This window comes from Brachycentrus maculatus, unplaced genomic scaffold (genome assembly GCF_059751285.1).
Source record: "Brachycentrus maculatus isolate JH-2025_06_01 unplaced genomic scaffold, ASM5975128v1 h1tg000620l, whole genome shotgun sequence".
NCBI classification, from domain to species: domain Eukaryota; kingdom Metazoa; phylum Arthropoda; class Insecta; order Trichoptera; family Brachycentridae; genus Brachycentrus; species Brachycentrus maculatus.
In genome coordinates this window covers 609,636-628,265 of record NW_028281358.1, presented here as the reverse complement: position 1 = coordinate 628,265, position 18,630 = coordinate 609,636, and the positions used below count along the sequence as shown (strand labels likewise).

Genomic DNA, 18,630 nt, shown 5'->3' with positions numbered 1-18,630 from the left:
TGTGTCAATTTTTTAAAAATACCGTTTTCGATCCCAAGCAATAAAATCCGACCGAGCAGTTTACTAAACCGATGCCGCTGGGATCGGATTAGGTTTATGACAATAGTTTAGATACTAAGTACCTAATTGGTGTTTTTTGCCGACGACATTGAAAAAGTATCCGCGCATATGGTTGAAATTGCATGTAAAACATCCAAGTTACTAGGTGCCTTTTAGAACCGGCGGCTCAGCACTTCAATTTAATAAACAATTTGTTTTGTTATTTTATGAATGTCATGCTTGTTTCGGGAATATTTACGATAGTTTTCATATTTTGTATGTTCCTGCTTACTATGGACAATGCATAGTAAAAATTACGAGGTGGAGAATGTCAATCGATTCTAGAGCAGGTTAGTTAAAAACAAATCCTCGTATTATAAACATGTCCACGAATAAGAGAAAGAAAAGAAAAAAATACTCGTGAAAAAGAACGTGGCGCAAAAAATATTAAAGTGTGTAAAAAATGTCATCATACACAGTATCATCATTGTATTTTTATCTGCATTTGAAAAAACATCACGGACTCGAAAAAAATAGGAACAAAATGATCGTGCGAATGTTGATGAAACTTTGCAACAATGGTTTTGTACCTAAAAAAGCGCAGGATCTCGCAATTTTTATATGAAAAGTTAATTGACAGAAAAATATGACATGTGTAATGCGTTTATTGTGTTTATTTTTTTAATTGCGACGTATTCTGATTCCAGATACTTCATGTCTTCATATGATAGGTATGTTTATGAAAAAAATACCTACACCGGATATAACGAGTAACGGTTATAACGAACAAATTCAGTCGGTCTGGTCATTCTCGTTATAACCGATTTCGACTGTATTAGATACCTATTAAGTAGGTACTTGGGCGGGATCCCGCGTGGTTTTGCTCTTTATATTAATCGCAAGCTTACAACATTATATTTTGATATCAAAACACTTCACAATTCAATAAAAAAAAGATAGCGCTCTACAAAATACAATCCATCTCTTTTTGACATTTTGCATTAATTTATTCTTTATCTTCTTTAGTTTATATTATAAGCGATTGTCAGAAGAAGACAGCGATACATGATTCAAATAAATTTGATTAAGTTTGCGATGCCTGTTCTCGCTGTCATTTCGATGCGAACGCGATAGACGACTTATTCCTTTTCATTCATAACCTGAAAAACCTTGGCGGTGACCGGTCGGCGTTAAGTATTGAAACTTGGAACCCGCGTGATTTTAAAAGTTATCGATTCGTACAACAATAATATAATAATTGTGCATAAATTTAATATTTTCGACGCATTTAAACGTTGAATACTTAAACCAGTCAATATGGTCGGAACAAGCGGGAAACCCGATCTTCAAGCTTTAGTGGATCTTGCCAATAAGTTAAGAATCCACAGCATAACATCTACAGATGCTTCGAAATCAGGGTATGTTTAATACAATATTAATTATTGTGTGTGTTTTAATTGATTACAACCACACCGGCTTCACGGCGTGACTTTGAAGGACTATTGAAGGTGACATTAGAGAGCAAACGCCGCAATAAAACCTTCACCAATCTAGATTATATTATTGCCCTAGTTCGTATTTATTATGTACAAATATATTATACAAGTTTAAATTTCTAATTTTATGACTCGAAAGGCGTTTTAGCACGCATGACCATAGCCCGAGGCAACAATAAAATATGTACATGAATCTAACTAGAATCAAATATGATACATAAAAACATATTTTTTACCAACTCCTGTTTGAATTCTGATTATTTTTATCTGAGAAATCAAACAAATCATCTTTTAAACAACTCGGGATCCTATGTATTTCATTCTACCTATTATTTACATACAGCGAATTATTCTTGTAATGTTACGATGAATGAGAAATGGATTTTGATAAAGATGTTTTCTGCGTAAGAAAGCGCAGGAATTATATATGTATAGTACTAATTCTACCGTTTAAAAAAATCTCGAATTAATTTGACTATAATGTCAATTTTCACTATCGCATTTCGATACGAATTATAATTTCGTTTGTTTGATAAGTTTAGACCTACCTACCTACCAGTCTATATGATGTTCAAAGTCTATTTTATTCTATACTTCGATGTTTTTTTTATTCACTTCAATGTGTATTGTTTACCAACTTATTTTAAGTAATAATGCATTTGAGAGACCTACGATTTTTATCTGTATAAATAAAAATGTAAATCTTTGTTCATTCAAAATCTTAAAACTTCTAAAATTATTCACCGGTTGCTTTGAAATTTTGCTCTTGAATTTTGAACCTTTGTATTTTGTCATGAAATACACCTGTGATTGGTGTATTTTTACCAGTTTTTTTTACTGCAATGGCACCGTCATCTGTTGAATGTAACAGCAACACACGCAAAACTAAACATAGCTCATGGCGGACAGCATGTTTCTTGACTGATGCTAAAATATTATAAGCATTGTGAAACAAAACATAGAAAAATGTGCTTTGTCTTTTATTTCTTTTCCATTTAACCAGACTTAGCCACAGCAACGCGTGTCCGGATACAGCTAGTTAAAAATAGTTGATTTTTACATTTGTGAGCAATCATAGACAAGAAATTAAAAAATAACATTTAAAAATTAAATTGTGAAATACTTTGTTTTCTACACATCAATTGTATTTAACTCAAATATTATATTTGCTTTTCGATGCATTATTCCATGATTTTATTATGGCGGGCTATAGCCCGCAACTTAATTTTCTTAAAACCCAGGTAATATTTAACATAGTTGAATTTTTTGCTTAAAACTCCGTTTTTGTATTGAAAAAATATGTTTTTCTTCAAAATAAATATATGGTTTTGAAAAGAAAAGAGTTATTGAAAGATAAATATGTATTGCAAATACAGGCTTATGGCCCAAAAAAAGCACGTAGCCAGCGATTTGTAGATATGAGATTGAAGTAGAACAAATAATTTAATAAAACGAGGAATCGTATTAATGATAATGATACACACGTGTTGGTCAAATGTTAACACGATTTTGTAAATTATATAATTTTTATTTGAATTCAAAGTGTGTCATAACGAGGTGGCCTTCTTTGAGTGAAACACACTTGATATTGACCTCTGTTGTAGATAACATACATACTTTGTGTAGACTCGGAGGTAGTGGTGTGACCCATTCAATAAACGATTTCATGGTTATATTGTATTGTTGGCATAAAGGTAACTCGGGATGTACAAAACGGTGGCCCGTTTTTTATATTTGTAAATAAATTGTTTAAAACCATTTAAAAACTAATGGTTTCAAAAAAGCCTGATTTGTTCATGTAAATTTTCAGTTATTTTTTCTTTTAACTCTTATTTGCATAAAATAGTATATAGGCAGTGTGAGCTTGATTGTTGAATACACAAAAGCATAGTGATTTATCCTGTGGTTTAGGTACAAGCCATGGTTACAATGGTACCACAATATATTAATATCATAAAATCACCTCCATATATGCATAATTGCAGCTTCGGTTAAATCTTTTTCTAAATTATTGTTAATACAATTTCTTCTGTCTTACTTCTCAATACTGAGGGTTGTAACCCTTGTGGAAGCAATGACTCTTCTCCAGTTATCCCTTGACTGTACTGAACGTAGTGCTCCAACCATCGAGGTGCCTGTTGCTGCCTTAACTTGATCAGTCCATCATATGGGGATCTTCCTCTCCCTCTCTTTTCTCCAGGATACCAATGACAACCAGTCATTCCAGGCTATCCTCATTGTCATTCGCAACGTGTTCAAAGAACTGAAGAATCCGTCATGTACAGACACTGGCCAAAGTCAAGCCATCCAAGTGTAATTCCTGATGAAAGGTTTATACAATAAACAAGCATAAATCAGGTTGTGCTTATATGACTGTAGTTTACTTAAAATGATGATACTAAATTGATAGGATACATTGAAGCTCCCTACGTTACCTGTATCTGACTTTGAGTTTTTCTCAGCAAAATTTCTTCAGCTTTTGCAAATAAAAAAGGAAAGAAAAATAAGCCCAATGAAGTGTTATTATTTAATTTTACCACTTTCAATGTCCTTATCATTCCCATTGTGATATCTCATAACTGTATTGTATAATGCGGTTATCAAGATATAACCACTTTACCTATGTATATGTACTGCAATTATAACCGGGATAAAGTTCCTTAGTAAGCTTGATTAGTGTTGAAGTGCAGTGGTCAGAAACTTTTTTTACAAAAGGGCTGGATAGATTTTTTTGAAAAACAGAAATTCTTATTGTATTAATTGAATTTATAAGCATTTACAAATAATAAAAAATATTAACTATGATGTATGAAATGAAAATGTGTTGGTGACCACTGGTATAAGCCAACACCAAACCCAACCCTTGGCTCCACACGGGTCGAATTTTCCCACTGATACAATCGACCCGTGTTATGTACTAAGGTGGAGGAAGATGATCAGTAATAACTTGCTAGCACTTTGACTTTGGTTTATTATAAATAAGTATTACTAGGTAGCTCTAAGTGAGTGACTAGTAGAGTTCTAGTAGAGACAAATTTAGAATGCCCTTGCCAGAATATGCACACTATGTGGTTGTCACTAATGTGTCACCAACACACCCACATTCCTTACAACCCAAAACTCTTCATCTATAAACTCCAACCAATACGGTAAGATACATTAGGTGAGGATGTGGTTGGTTTTTGTTTTTATATGAATCTTTCGTCATTCGAATTCCGCCACACTCGCTTTGTCGTTCCGCACATTTTAACTAACTAACTAACTAACTAAACATCACGCTGCTTCTCCGCAGGGGTAGGCAGAGAGAATAGAACGTCACACCACTCTATCTTTGCAAACGTTCATGCATCTCCTCATACATACCCTCCGATTATTTTGATTCCTAACCTGACCCCTTTTAAGTATTTGGCATACCTGATCGTTTTAAAGACTAATAAAGGGTGTATTTTCCTCAGCCACCCCACATCATGCGCCTCCATCGCCGACATAATGTCAGTCCTGTTCTTCAACACCATGCGCTACAACGTCAACACCCCTCGGGACGCATCCAGCGATCGCTTCATCCTCTCCAAGGTATTTATTATCTCTTCTTACTTTGAACAAAAAAAGGTGAAATAGGTCGACGAGGTGTGGCCAGAGAAGAGATCTCCTGGCTCCGCAATATACGAGATTGGATGGGGATCAGAACTGTCGAGGCGCTGCTTAGAGCTGCCCGAGACAAGAACAATTACTCTCAAGTGATAGTTGACGTCAGGGGGATGTGACATGACACGCACAGATGAAAAATAAATGTTTGCAAGTTGTTTGAACTCTACCCGCAGAATTACGGTAGAAAAGCTTTCAAGTAGCTTGTTGGAATCAGTACTTATAGTTGAGTGCCTCTAGTACCTTTGTTTTTATCTTTTGATAATTTTTTTTTTCTTGTTTCTTTTTTGTTGAATTTCAGATAAAATTGTTTTTAATTTTAAATAAACAGATTTTTTGTAATCATTGAATGTTTTGAGTGTTAAATCGTCAGAGGGACTAGAATTTCAAAAAAAATAATTTAATATTATTTTTTAACATCTCATCAAAGATGAAGAAGAATATGGAAGTCTGGGCATTTACGGGGCTGACGACCGTCATAGGCTCGTTTAAGTGATCACTTTACACACGTGTGTAACATTCACCAATTCTACCCATTATTGACAACCACACTACTCAAATTCTTGGAAGTTCTACATATATATATATATGAACCAATTTAGAAACCTTGTTTTTGAATCACTAGAACTTCACTAGAGACATCTATTGGTGAGATGTAAAGAAGCTTTTTACTAAGCAGAAACTCTTATATTAGTATGTGAGGTCCGAATCCTGAATTATAATCACACACATGAGAAACGCCAGAAAATACCATTTTCATTTTTATTATTAAGCTTATAAGTTGAACAGATAATTTATTTACAACTAAGAATTGATAATTCTCATGTGAGATGTTAAAAAATAATATGAAAATAACTCCTATAATTGGAGATAATCCAGATTTTGTGAACAAGTATTTGAACACACTCAAAATGTTATTAATATTTTTTTTTAAATCATGCAGTTGTTGGAATTAATGAGTAAGCCTAATGAGCGTTCTAATGAGTTAAGGGGTTAGTTAACCTTTACTCGTATGTCAAGAGAATGTGTTAGAATTCCTTTGGCACTAATGAGCCTGATCACATATCAGATTGCGATAAGTTATGCAAAGGTAGATGTAAAATTTATTGATTACATGCGAGGCTAAACTTAGTTTACTCTAAAAAAAATAATGGCAATCACAATTTATAATGGATATTCTGCAGAGATAAAATAATTTTCTTATAATGAAATATTGAGGTTGATCTAAATTTCTAATGACAATCCGATTATAAAAAAAAAGAAAAATTGTGCACTTTCTTAATGGCATTGTTCATTCAAGAAATGTCATTTTGACAGTGGCTTTTGTTCAATTACTATTATTTACATTTAAAAAAAATCTGAATAATATAAGACTCTGAAAATGTCAAATACATCAATGTCTACACTAAGAATTGAGGACAATCATGGGACACTGGCTAATATTTTTTTTATTGTTTTTCGATATTGACATATATATTTAATTTAATTTTTCTTTTAAAGAAAGGTGTGTTGAGATGGTTTGGGGAAGATTGTTTGCATAGGCAGATTGGTGTGGCGTTCCATTCTATTGTTTCTTTATATTTGCAAATAACCTAAATGTCTTCATTCCAGGGTCACGCCGCCCCCATCCTGTACGCCGCGTGGGCCGAGGCCGGTAACTTCGACGTGGCCCTCCTGAACAACCTGCGCAAGATAGACTCCGATCTGGAGGGCCACCCGACCCCCCGCCTGCCCTTTATCGACGTGGGCACCGGCTCCCTGGGCCAAGGGCTGGCCGTGGCCTGCGGGATGGCCTACGTGGGCAAGTACTTCGACAAGGCCCCCTACAGGTGAATCCATTAACCTAGCCGGATCTAACAGGGAGATTAAAATTCCCCAAATATTAATTTTAATTCCATAACTTTAGTGTTATCTTCTTCTCCGGTCGTTTCCCTCATTACTGAGGATAGTGACACCCCCTGCTTGTTCCCTCGGAACCTCGGACAATGCTCTGCCATTGGTCTCTGCATTGTGCGGCCTTTAGAGTTCCCGCAAGGGAGAGGCCCGTCGTCTCTTTCACCCAACGGGTTGGAGATCGACATCTAGCTCTCCGACCTTCTAGGTCATTGTCTGGTGGTCTACGAGCAACGTGAAGAATTGGAGAACTCGTCTTCGGCAATGAGTCGAAAGACGACCTGTGATCCTCATCTGCTACAAGATGGATGCATTTGTTCTCTTAAGTGTTATAAGAGCTACTTACTCCATATTTTTGTAATCTTATTGATAATCATAAGGAAAATTATTCCTTTTTGTTTTTATAATTTCAAATTGTTTAATCTTTCAAAATATTTTTTTTGATAAAAAGTACAATTAGTCAGTGCCGCGAGATCTACGTACTTATGTACATATCAGCGTGTTAATTTTTTATCTGATAGCTATATGTAATTTCTTTCACTCTAATACATGTGGTACTACCATACTGACAGAGCGAGACAACTAAACTAGTCGGCTATGTATTTGAACACTAAAACCATCCTTAAGATTATTTTTCTGTTTTACCCATGACATTCTACTTAAAAAAGTTTGTGCGACGTCATCGTAATGGTGATAATAACAATTAATTAAGGTGCAAAAAGTTTCTGAAATAAAAAAAAAAACGCTGTTGAAATGCGCTCCTTCAGACGAATGTGTGGAACATCATAGTATGACAGAATTAAAAACGAAGATATAAGAAAGGAATGTAAGGCTGAACGAGGAATAATTTAAAAGATTAGGAAGAGTTCTTTACGGTGGTATGGACATGTGGAGCGAATGGATAACGAGAGAATGATTAAGAAAATATATGTGGCGAATGTGAGAGGGAAAACAGAACGAGGATGACCGAAAAAGACTTGGCACGATCAGATCAATCAGAACCTAAAATCTGGCGGTGTCAAAAGTCTGCGTAATCGGAGGGCATGTATGACTAGATGTATGGATGTGAAGGAGGCGAGGAGTGTATGTCACTACAGAAGAATGTGGCATTCCATCCTCTCTGCCTACCCCTGCGGAGAAACGGCGTGATGGTAGTAGCAGTATGTGGTAGCAAAAAGTTTCAGTAGACTTAGTCTCCAAATATGTGTTTTCCTTTCTGTCAGGGTGTATTGCGTGATCGGTGACGGAGAGGCGGCCGAGGGAAGCATCTGGGAGTCTCTGCACTTCGCGTCTCACTACAAACTAGACAACTTGTGCGTCATCTTTGACGTCAACCGTCTGGGCCAGTCCGAACCTACCTCCCTGCAACATCAGGTCATTTTTTACCCTATTTTTCAAACAGAATAGATAACACCTTAAATTGCATTACCCGTGATGTGATCAGTTATGTATATGTAGAAAAAAGAGAAGTCCGCCTGATGAAGATGATTAAGATGAAACTGTGTCTATATGATGCAGTGCCTATTAGGGAAAAAAATTGAATTGAAAAACTTAATTAAATATTATTTTTTACTTAAATTTAGAAAAGTTGTATGTATCCTTCGATTGAAAATCATTAAAGTTAAAATATTTTCAAATGTTTCCTAGTATTTGAAATAATTCAGAAAAATAATTCCACATGCGATAATGAAGGATTCTGCTAACTTATTTATTTCACTACAGATGTCACTGACAAAGCACTCAAAAATAATAATGTTAAAAATGAGGCATATATATTTCTTTTTTTTTTTAAAATGTGGTTGCTGATCATGGATAGAATGATGAATGTTTCACAGTGTATAAAGTGATCAGTTAAACCTGTAAATCATAGGTCGTAAGCCTAGTAAATACTTAGACTTCCATATTCTCATCTCAATAGACCTCTTTATCTATATTGAGTTCTCTTTTTACAGTGAATTTTAAAAAATCTGATAATACTGTAGAGTTTGAAAATTGTTTGAATTGATTCTAATTATTACCTGTGAAATTTCCCATCAGTCATTCACTTTCCTTCCATCAAGATTTTACTGATAACTACGAACTTGTGACCTTTCCAATGTCCAGATGGAGGTGTACCACAGTCGGGTGTCGGCGTTCGGTCTGCACACGCTCACGGTGGACGGGCACGACGTGGGCGAGCTGGTGAAGGCGCTGGACGAGGCGGCGGCCACGCGGGGGCTGCCCACGGCGCTGGTCTGCAAGACCTACAAGGGCCGGGGCTTCCCCAGCATCGAGGACCTGGAGAACTGGCACGGCAAGGCGCTCGGAGCCGAGTCACAGAGAGTCATCAAGGTAGGGATGAAACACGCAAAGGGGTACTCGCGGAAATTCACCGCAGAAGCTCTAAAGCTTGATAAGAAACAAATAAGGATCCTAACCAGGACCTTGACAGGACACTGCAGACTGAGGAAGCGCATGTCAAAAATTGGACCACATGACTCCCCCAGTCTGCAGATTTTGTATGGAGGATAACGAAACACCAAGCCACACTCGGTTTGGCGCGATACGATACATGCGCCATCCGCGAACACTGCTTGTTCAAAAGCATTAAGTGGTTAAAGCATTTGAAGGTACCTATTTTATCTATTACAGAACGTCCTGGGTTTAAGTGTTTTTTGAATAATTGTATTTTTTAATATTTTTTTTCTAATATGACACTTCTGTATAGTGGTACATACCTAAATCACAGGATTACTCACCTTGACTTCACATAATTAATGATCAAGATAACAAACCTCACATTTTTTTTCTTTCTAAATCACTAACATAGCAGTAGTCAATCTAATAAACTGTCAGAGTTTTATGGTGTATTTAAAAAAAAAAATTGTTTACTATATATGTTTATCCATATAAATACATAAACTTTATACATTCATTTAAAAATGTATAAACGTAACCTTGTGTGTCTTGTTGGTGGAGTTCTTCTTACATACTTTATTTTTATTATTGTTTTTATCTATTTTAACCTAATATACACATAAAAAAAGAAAGAAAAAAAACTATATTACAGTTTTCATAGAACAAACTATTGATCATTTACCCATTTCTTTATTTTGCCTTTGTTTCATACTTTATTTTCGCCTCTTACCTCTGTCGGCAACAAATTAAAAATTAAGAGGTAAAAAAAAAATAAAGAGGTAGTGGAACCATTTCTTATAGCGTTGTATGGATGTCCCCTAGCACCTGCAAGGGCAGCTGGTGAACCCCGGCGTGAAGCCCGTGCAGCACACCCCGACCAGCACCGTGCCGGACGTGTCCCTCGCCAACATCAAGCTGTCCTCCCCGCCCGCCTACAAGGACGGGGAGGCCGTGGCCACGCGCCTCTCTTATGGCATCGCCCTCAAGAAGATCGCCGACAGCAACACTAGGTGATTATCGTGTCATACCCATACGTACTTCATGAAATTAGGGTAGAGAAAATTCAAAATAATACAGAGAAAAATAATGAAAAAATAACTTGGAAAATGATTGGATATTATCTACTTTACTTAACACATTCAGTGAGTATAGAATAATGTCATACAGATAAAATAAATTCGGAAATTTTTCAAAATCCATTCTACTTTATATTTAAACATAATTTTAAAGTGTATTCCTTTGTGTTTTTAAGTCACATAAAACCAGTTACGAAACCTTATCGTTATTCAAAACGATTCTCGTGTTCAACGCGTGGCTGTAATATTTGTATGGACACGGGAGCCGCATTCAATGCATAGGACATGATAAGCAATATCTTTCATCCAATAAAAAACAGATTGTTGATATTGGTCTAGATACATACATTTTTAGGAGTTGCGCTGTGAACATTGTATATTTATTAAACCGTCATGTGTTGAAAACAAGGAAGACAGGAAAGCAGAATTATGGAGTTAGGGATAAGAGACCAGAAAGGGGAACTAATATTGTGCATAAAACTGCGATTGCTACAAAACTTTGAATCTTTGCATTTTATTAAAATTAAAATCGTGAAGTTAGTTTTACAAATAATTATACCAAAACTTGAATTTGCCGCAAGTCCTATTAACACCTTAAAGATTGGTTCCGTTCTGGTTCTGAAATTTGATCCAACTATTAAGGCCCAGTCCAGCATTATCGCAGATTTATATAAGCAGTCAAACTTAATGCCATCTATTGAGTAAAGCAAAACGTGTTAATTCAAACTTAAAAAAGGTTTGTGTCATAAGTATTGTGGGATCAATCCTTGATGGCTTGATCGAAGTTTTACACCAGTGCAGGACCAGTTAAGGTGTTAATTAACAGCCCTTGAATTATAAGTTGGAACGCAGCATCTTGTCCATATTCATTTGGGAAATATTTTGTTTAAACAACATATTTCATCTTTGAGAGGTTATAATAACAATTTGTTTAAAATTTCAGAGTCATCGCTCTGGACGGCGACACCAAGAACTCAACGTTCAGCGATAAACTCAAGGCTGCCTATCCCGACAGGTAAATTGAATTATTAAATTTAACTTGCGTATTCAATTTCTCAGTAACATACCCATCCTGAAGGTCTGCTTTGGTTCTCTGCAGATACATCGAGTGCTTCATCGCTGAACAGAACCTGGTGGGAGTTGCTATCGGAGCGGCCTGTCGCGACAGAACTGTGGCCTTTGTGTCCACCTTTGCGGCTTTCTTCACCAGGGCTTTTGACCAGGTGAGACTTATAGTACAATATTTAAAGATTATCATTTTTCAGTTTAATCAAAGTGCCCTTGAAGTATTTAAGGAATTTCATGAAAATGATTCTGTGTGTGCTAATCCAAAGTTTTTGCTTATCTAAGAGCACTGGAAATGTTCCTTATGGATAGCGCGCTCATTTATAAACAAGCGCTGTAGCATAGTTGGGTAGATGCTCGACTGCGAAACTGGCGTCGCGGGTATTATTAAATTATTTTCAATTAGTCTGGGTGTTTGTGATGTATTTTTCACATTTACCTTCCCTAATCCTTACTATCCTACCTGCAGATAAGTCTCTAAATGTCTTCTTCACAAGCCCTTTGTCCTACACTGCTGGATATAGGACTCTTCTCCTTCCTTCCATTTCCTCCGGTCGGTTGCAACCAGTTTTTACCATTGTCGGATTATCTCTTTTGGGGTCTTCCGACACCTCTTTTGTTCTCATAAGGTCTCTATCGTAAAATTCTTGGGGTCAAAATGAAAATAATCCTTTATGTACACTTCCTCGCTCATAGATAGAATACCAGCGACCGACGCTCTCTGCGGCTCGCGTATAACTTGTTATTGCATTTCAGATTAGGATGGGAGCTATCAGCCAGACCAACATCAACCTGGTGGGGTCTCACTGCGGAGTGTCCATCGGTGAGGACGGCCCTTCCCAGATGGGACTGGAGGACTTGGCTCTCTTCAGGAGCATACCTACGGCCACTGTCTTTTATCCCAGGTAACTAACTGCCAGCAGTTCTTCTGCGATTACTTTATTATTAAACAAGATAAGTGTAATAAGTGCAGCAATTTAAGACGTTGATGGCCAACACAGCCCAATTGGAATACTTCGGTATACTTTACGGAATACTTGTTTCTTTAGATTATTAATACTCTGTTTGGTCAAGAGGTTGCGTGAGTTAAATATAACTCCAATCATGGATTGGATTTTACGTTATATGAATTGGATACGCTTCATGTTTGCCATGTAATGTAAATGTATGCACTTTCTGTGTGGCCCCCTGGACAAATTACTGAAGTTGGCCCAGATTTTTCTCTGAAAACTCGTACTTTACAATGCATTGATATTATGCAGTATGTTTACAGTTGCGGCCCCAAAGATTGTTTTTGTTTGTTTGATGTTTTCGTTTTTATTATTTTCTAATTTGGCAGCCAATGTGTTAAAAATGCATCTGATCATGTCCACAGTGACGGAGTGTCGTGCGAGCGTGCTGTGGAACTGGCGGCCAACACCCGAGGCATCTGCTACATCCGCACGTCTCGACCCAACACCCTCATGCTGTACCATAACAGCGAGACATTCAAGGTAAGCTCAACAATAAGATATCCAGACCACGCTAATTTTCTAACCCTGATACAGAATTTACCTCCGAGCAATGAGCAAATGCTGAGAAGTTCCTGGTTGGCCCACACTATATTATCCCTCCTGTTCCCAACACAGATTCAAATAAAAACTTATATATTTAGTTAGAAGAAACAAACCACTTGATGACCTATAATGCAATTCCCATCTAAAAAAAACCCCTGATACAGAAGGATCTAGGTTTTCTGACAGACCCTCTCTTGCAAAGCAATATTTTCGTTTGTTTTATGAACTAGTTGCGAAAATTATAGAAAATGTGAAACAAAATTGTATCCTGATTTTTACTGAACAAGACGTTTTTTTCGCGGCACACCAACTAATCACCACAGTACACTTTGCGGAACACTGCCATAAGGTATGCAAGATCCTTTGATCTAAAAATAAAATTAAAATGTCCTTTGTCCAGATTGGTCAGGCCAAGATCGTCAGGCAGTCGGAGGCGGACTCGGTGCTGCTGATCGGGGCGGGGGTGACGCTGCACGAGGCGGTGAGCGCGCACGACCAGCTGAAGGCAGCCGGAGTAGCCGTGCGCGTGCTGGACCCCTTCACGGTGAAGCCGCTGGACGCGCGCGCCGTGGTGGATCACGCTCGCGCCTGCCAGGGACGCGTCATCGTTGTGGAGGACCACTATTACGCCGGTAACATATTCACTATTTCTTAACCCCTCCAGGAGTGAGTTTCTCTGGACAAAACTATATCTGGGGAGTGATTTTTTTTGTCCACCTCTGTAGTGTAATGGTCAGCACTCTCGGCTACCGTTCTGGAGTTCCTGGGTTCGATTCCTAGGAGGTGTTTTTTTCACTCTAATATTTATTCAATATTACCCATTACTGATACCTGAAGCAGAGGGCTGATCACCTTTCCTTCATGTGTTAACGATCAAGATAACCCTGCGTTTATATGATGCAGTGCTATGTTTACCATTGGGGTAAGGGTTTGAAGTTTAAGAGTTTTTTGACATCTCAACATAGATGAAGAAGAATATGGACATCTGGGCTTTTACAGGACTTACGACCTTCATAAGCTCGGTTAAGTGATCACTTTACACGCGTATAACATTCACCAATTCTACCCATGATTGACAACGAGTTTGATAAATATATCTAGAAGTTTCAAGAATTTGAGTAGTGTGCTTGTCAATCATGCTAATATAAACTAGAAAACAAAAAATCTAAAATTAAAATGAAAAAGTGTATATTTATAGACTGTGGGTAGATCTATCATATGGTCTTTATGGAATTAATTAACACGCTGACTGCCAACTACGAGATGACTCGGAGATTGTGTTCTTTGCTAGAACGCTGTTTACTTGCCATCTTCGTTCAGCTATGATAAAATTCCTAGTATATCAGTGCTAATATGGATAAATGGCACATGTGAAGAAAAAAAAACAATCAGAGAACTGGCTTACATGAACAGATAATTTATTGATAAATGATCAGAAAATATAATTATTAAAAAAATAAAAAATCATAAGAAAAGTAAAACGATATATAAATATATTGTTTTACTTTAAAAACCAACCTTAAAAGGTTGGTTTTTTAGACCAGAATTCTGAAAATTGCCTTGGAAGTCAACGTGTTGAACAGTTTTAGAGTTATGAAAAATGAGTGTCTTAAAATGAATTTGTCTGTTTGTTATTCAGGTGGGTTGGGCGAGGCCGTAATGAGCGCACTGTCCATGGAGCGCAACATGGTGGTGAAGCAGCTGGCCGTGGGGGCCGTGCCGCGCTCCGGCCCGCCCACCATGTTGCTCGACATGTTCGGCATCTCCGCTTCCCACATCGTCAAGGCCGTCCGCGAGATCGTCAACGTGTAATGTGCCCGGCCTCCCGCAAATCCCACCCTCCCGGGCTCCTGGTCCCCCGTGACCGTGAACCTATTTTTGTCAAATTTATCTGTATTTTACAACATTGTGAAGAGTACTTTGTGCAGTAGAGTCTAGATTATCCGACCTAAACTGGCGGCAAAGTCGGATAAGTGAAAATCTCGGATAACACGGAAAATGATGAAAACGACATTGAAAATGTGTAAATTTTATTTTATTAATTTTCATTCAAACCCTTATCCGCACTCTATGGTGCATAGGGCACTGCATCATATAAACGCAGTGTTATCTTGATCATTAACACATGAAGGAAAGGTGATCAGCCCTCGGCTACAGGTACCAGTCCAGGGTTATATTGAATAAATATTACAGTGAAAAATTCACTAATATTTATTTGACTCCCCCCTGGGAACCGAACCCGGGACCTCCAGTATGGTAGCCGAGCGTGCTGACCATTACACTACGGAGGCGGACTAATTTTATTTACACATTGAAAACTTTTTAAATATGTACATGTAACATAACTGAATGTAACAAACTAAAACATCAAATGCACTTACTGCAAAGTAATAAAACATGTTTTACAGTAGATACATACTCACATACTATGCAGTGAACTACGAAACAGTCGGGTAAAGGAAAGGGGTACTGCTCCGGTAGGTCGGATAACCGAGACTCTGCTGTACTTAACAATATTCTTCTGAAATTCAAAAGTATTCATGATATTCATCAAAATTAGTATTTCTTGTTACAAAACATATCACTCATTACAAAATACATTCCTACTTCAAAATGTTATAGGAAAACAGGTTGTTTTTTATTTTAACGTTTTTTTTTTCAATGAATTAAAAAAAAAAGAATGCCAAAAGTCTGAAACAATTAAACATTCCAAGATTTACGTTTAGGTTATGAAAAATTAAGAATATCAATTAATTTTTTATTTTCATTAATTGATTTGGCAAATAATATTATATAATCTTTGTGGTATATCCAATTTTAATTTAAGTTTTACATACATACTTGGCACCTCTATTTCTTCAAATCCATTGAGGCACGTGTTTCAATGTATTTTGTCATTTTCATCAAATCATTTTCTGTGTTTGAAAATAATGCGGAATGCATTGAAACACGTGTTGCAAATAGATTTTAGAAATGGTTGCATTTACCGAGTAAAATTTAACTTTTTATGATTTGAAATGGGTTTTGTGAATGGAGGTCGTATGGAGATTTATTATACTTTTTTTTACTTGTTTTAAAAAACATAAAAAAAATGGTGTGGCTTTTATATTTTAATATCCTTGTTGAGAATACTGCTTGTTCTCGGTGCAATGAATTATTTTTCAAGTAGACGGTGTTCACACCGAGATATGTGTATTTAGTTTCGAAAATCCATTCCCTTTTCTGAAGACTGTTTGATAATAATAATTTTTACAACTAAAAGATGATTTGCACAATATTTTTATAAAATGAAAAAACACATAGATTGGACGACTTTTTGTATACAATCAAATATTTTAGGATCTCTCTTTATTATGAATTGTTAGTTTTTCTAAAACTTTATTTTATGATAGATCAGTGTCATAATAGAAGCTGGTGCTTATTTACTGTGAATATTCTTAATTTTTGTATTGTTACGCATTTTTTATTCATTCTTTAATATGAAATTGTTGTTGTTTATATAAAAAATAAAATAAACAATATTGAAACGGGAAAAGGTGTGTTTATTTTGTAAAACTAACTAACTAACTAACCATCACGCCGCTTCCCGCAGGGGTAGGCAGAGAGAATAGAGCGCCACACCACTCTGTCCTTGCAAACATTCTTCGCCTCTTCCACGTTCATGCATCTCCTCATACATACCCGCCGATTGTTACGACTCCTAACCTGACCACTTTAAAGTATTTGGCATACCTGATCGTGCCATGTTTTTCTCAATCTTCCTCTGCTTCTTTTCCCACTAACATTCGCCACATAAATTTGTTTTACCGTTCTTTCCTCACTCATTCGTTCTACATGTCCAAACTATCTCAACACACCTTTCTTAATTTTATCGATAATGCTTATCTCAGCTTTGCATTCCTTCCTTATTTCACTATTCGCACATCTATCATACATCGTTTTGTCGCACATTCTTCTGAGAGATCGCATTTCGACTGCATTCAGTCTACTTTCATCCTTCTTTTGCCAACTCCATGTTTCACTTCCATACATTAGAGTTGGAACCAGGACTCCGTTGTGCACTGCCAGTTTAGCTTTCGCTGATAGGTGTTTATTTTGTGATACCCATATTCTTACATACTTGATATGTCCCGAGAAGGGTAATTTTAAATGAAACTATAGCAATGATTTTCAACCATTTCTTTTTCAGGTATTTATATTGAGACACTGGATTATTTATCCTGCGGATTACAGATCAATATAATAACAGTAGAACCCCAGAAATCCGGAATCCCGGGAAATCCGAATAAGATTTTGAAGGAATACATTTTTGGGAAAACATTTAAAAAACATGCAAAGACTGAAGAACACATTTCGCTCACTCCTTCCAAGAACGTCATAAATCAAAAAACTTGATTTTTCAGGAGAATGTGTTTAAAGTTTAAAAATATAATACAATGTATTAAAAAAAAATTATCAAGCCACTTATTGAACTTTTTACTGTGTAACAGATCTTTTTAGGTAAAACCTGAAGGTTTTTTCTCCATTTGAAAAATATTTAAAAATAAAGAATTAAACAATACCTTTTCTTCAAAATGCAAAAACAACATTTTCTGCCCTGTAGCGGGTAAATATTAAGTAAAAAAAAATGCCTTTTTTGCTGGGATATAGATCATTTTCTGGGCATTCCGAAAACATGCACAACTGAAAATTGACCATTTCTTGAAAGGAGTGAGCGATTTATCTATTAAAATTATTATTCTTATCCGAACCCAATGGTGCATAGGGCATTGCCACAGTATAATCTTGATCATTACTTACATGAAGGCAAGGTGATCACTCCTGCGCTTCAGGTACCAGTCCAGGGTAATATCAAATAAATATTATGGTGTAAAATCACTAATATTTATTTTTACCCTCCTGGGAAATGAACCCGGGGCCTCCAGCACGGTGGCTAAACACGCTAACCATTACACCAGGAAGGCAAACAAATAAAAATTATAAATAACCTAATCCGCCTCCGTAGTGTAATGATCAGCACGCTCGGCTATCGTTCTGGAGGTCCCGGGTTTGATTCCCAGGGGGGTCAAATAATTATCAGTGATTTTTTCACTTTAGTATTTATTCAATATTACCCTGGACTGGTACCTGAAGCGGAGGGCTGATCACCTTTCCTTCATGTGTTAACGATCAAAATAACACTGCTTTTATACGATGCAGTGCCCTTTGCACCAACGGGTGCGGATAAGGGTTTGATGAAGAAGAACAATTTTGTTTAAAAAATATTAAAAAAGGGAATAAAGTATATATTACTATACATGTATTGCTAGTCAAGTATAATTTTTTTGACATCTCAACATAGATGAAGAATATGGAAGTCTGGGCATTTACATGGGCTTACGACCGTCACAGGCTGGTTTTAAATGCCTGGGTTTCTAAATGCCCAGAATTCCATATATTCTTCTTCATCTATGTTGAGATGTC

General features: G+C 36.6%; 1 protein-coding gene across 1 annotated transcript; it reads left to right on the top strand.

The window, feature by feature from the left end:
• Positions 1-1,194: 1,194 nt before the first annotated feature.
• Positions 1,195-15,913, top strand: LOC148301017 (transketolase). Its single transcript, XM_088273901.1, has 12 exons — positions 1,195-1,457; positions 4,991-5,108; positions 6,792-7,009; positions 8,297-8,447; positions 9,177-9,404; positions 10,293-10,480; positions 11,490-11,561; positions 11,646-11,769; positions 12,368-12,516; positions 12,987-13,104; positions 13,568-13,799; positions 14,807-15,913. Exons 1-12 carry the CDS (start codon positions 1,357-1,359, stop codon positions 14,977-14,979), a joined length of 1,872 nt encoding a protein of 623 aa, XP_088130027.1. The 5' UTR covers positions 1,195-1,356; the 3' UTR covers positions 14,980-15,913.
• Positions 15,914-18,630: the final 2,717 nt, after the last annotated feature.

What these genes read in the sequence shown, in the direction of transcription:
- LOC148301017 (XM_088273901.1), top strand. Translation starts at nt 1,357, where the DNA reads ATGGTCGGAACAAGCGGGAAACCCGATCTTCAAGCTTTAGTGGATCTT. An exon ending in AGTCACAGAGAGTCATCAAG is followed by an intron (nt 9,405 to 10,292) that starts GTAGGGATGAAA and finishes GATGTCCCCTAG; the next exon opens with CACCTGCAAGGGCAGCTGGT. An exon ending in ATCGCCGACAGCAACACTAG is followed by an intron (nt 10,481 to 11,489) that starts GTGATTATCGTG and finishes TTAAAATTTCAG; the next exon opens with AGTCATCGCTCTGGACGGCG.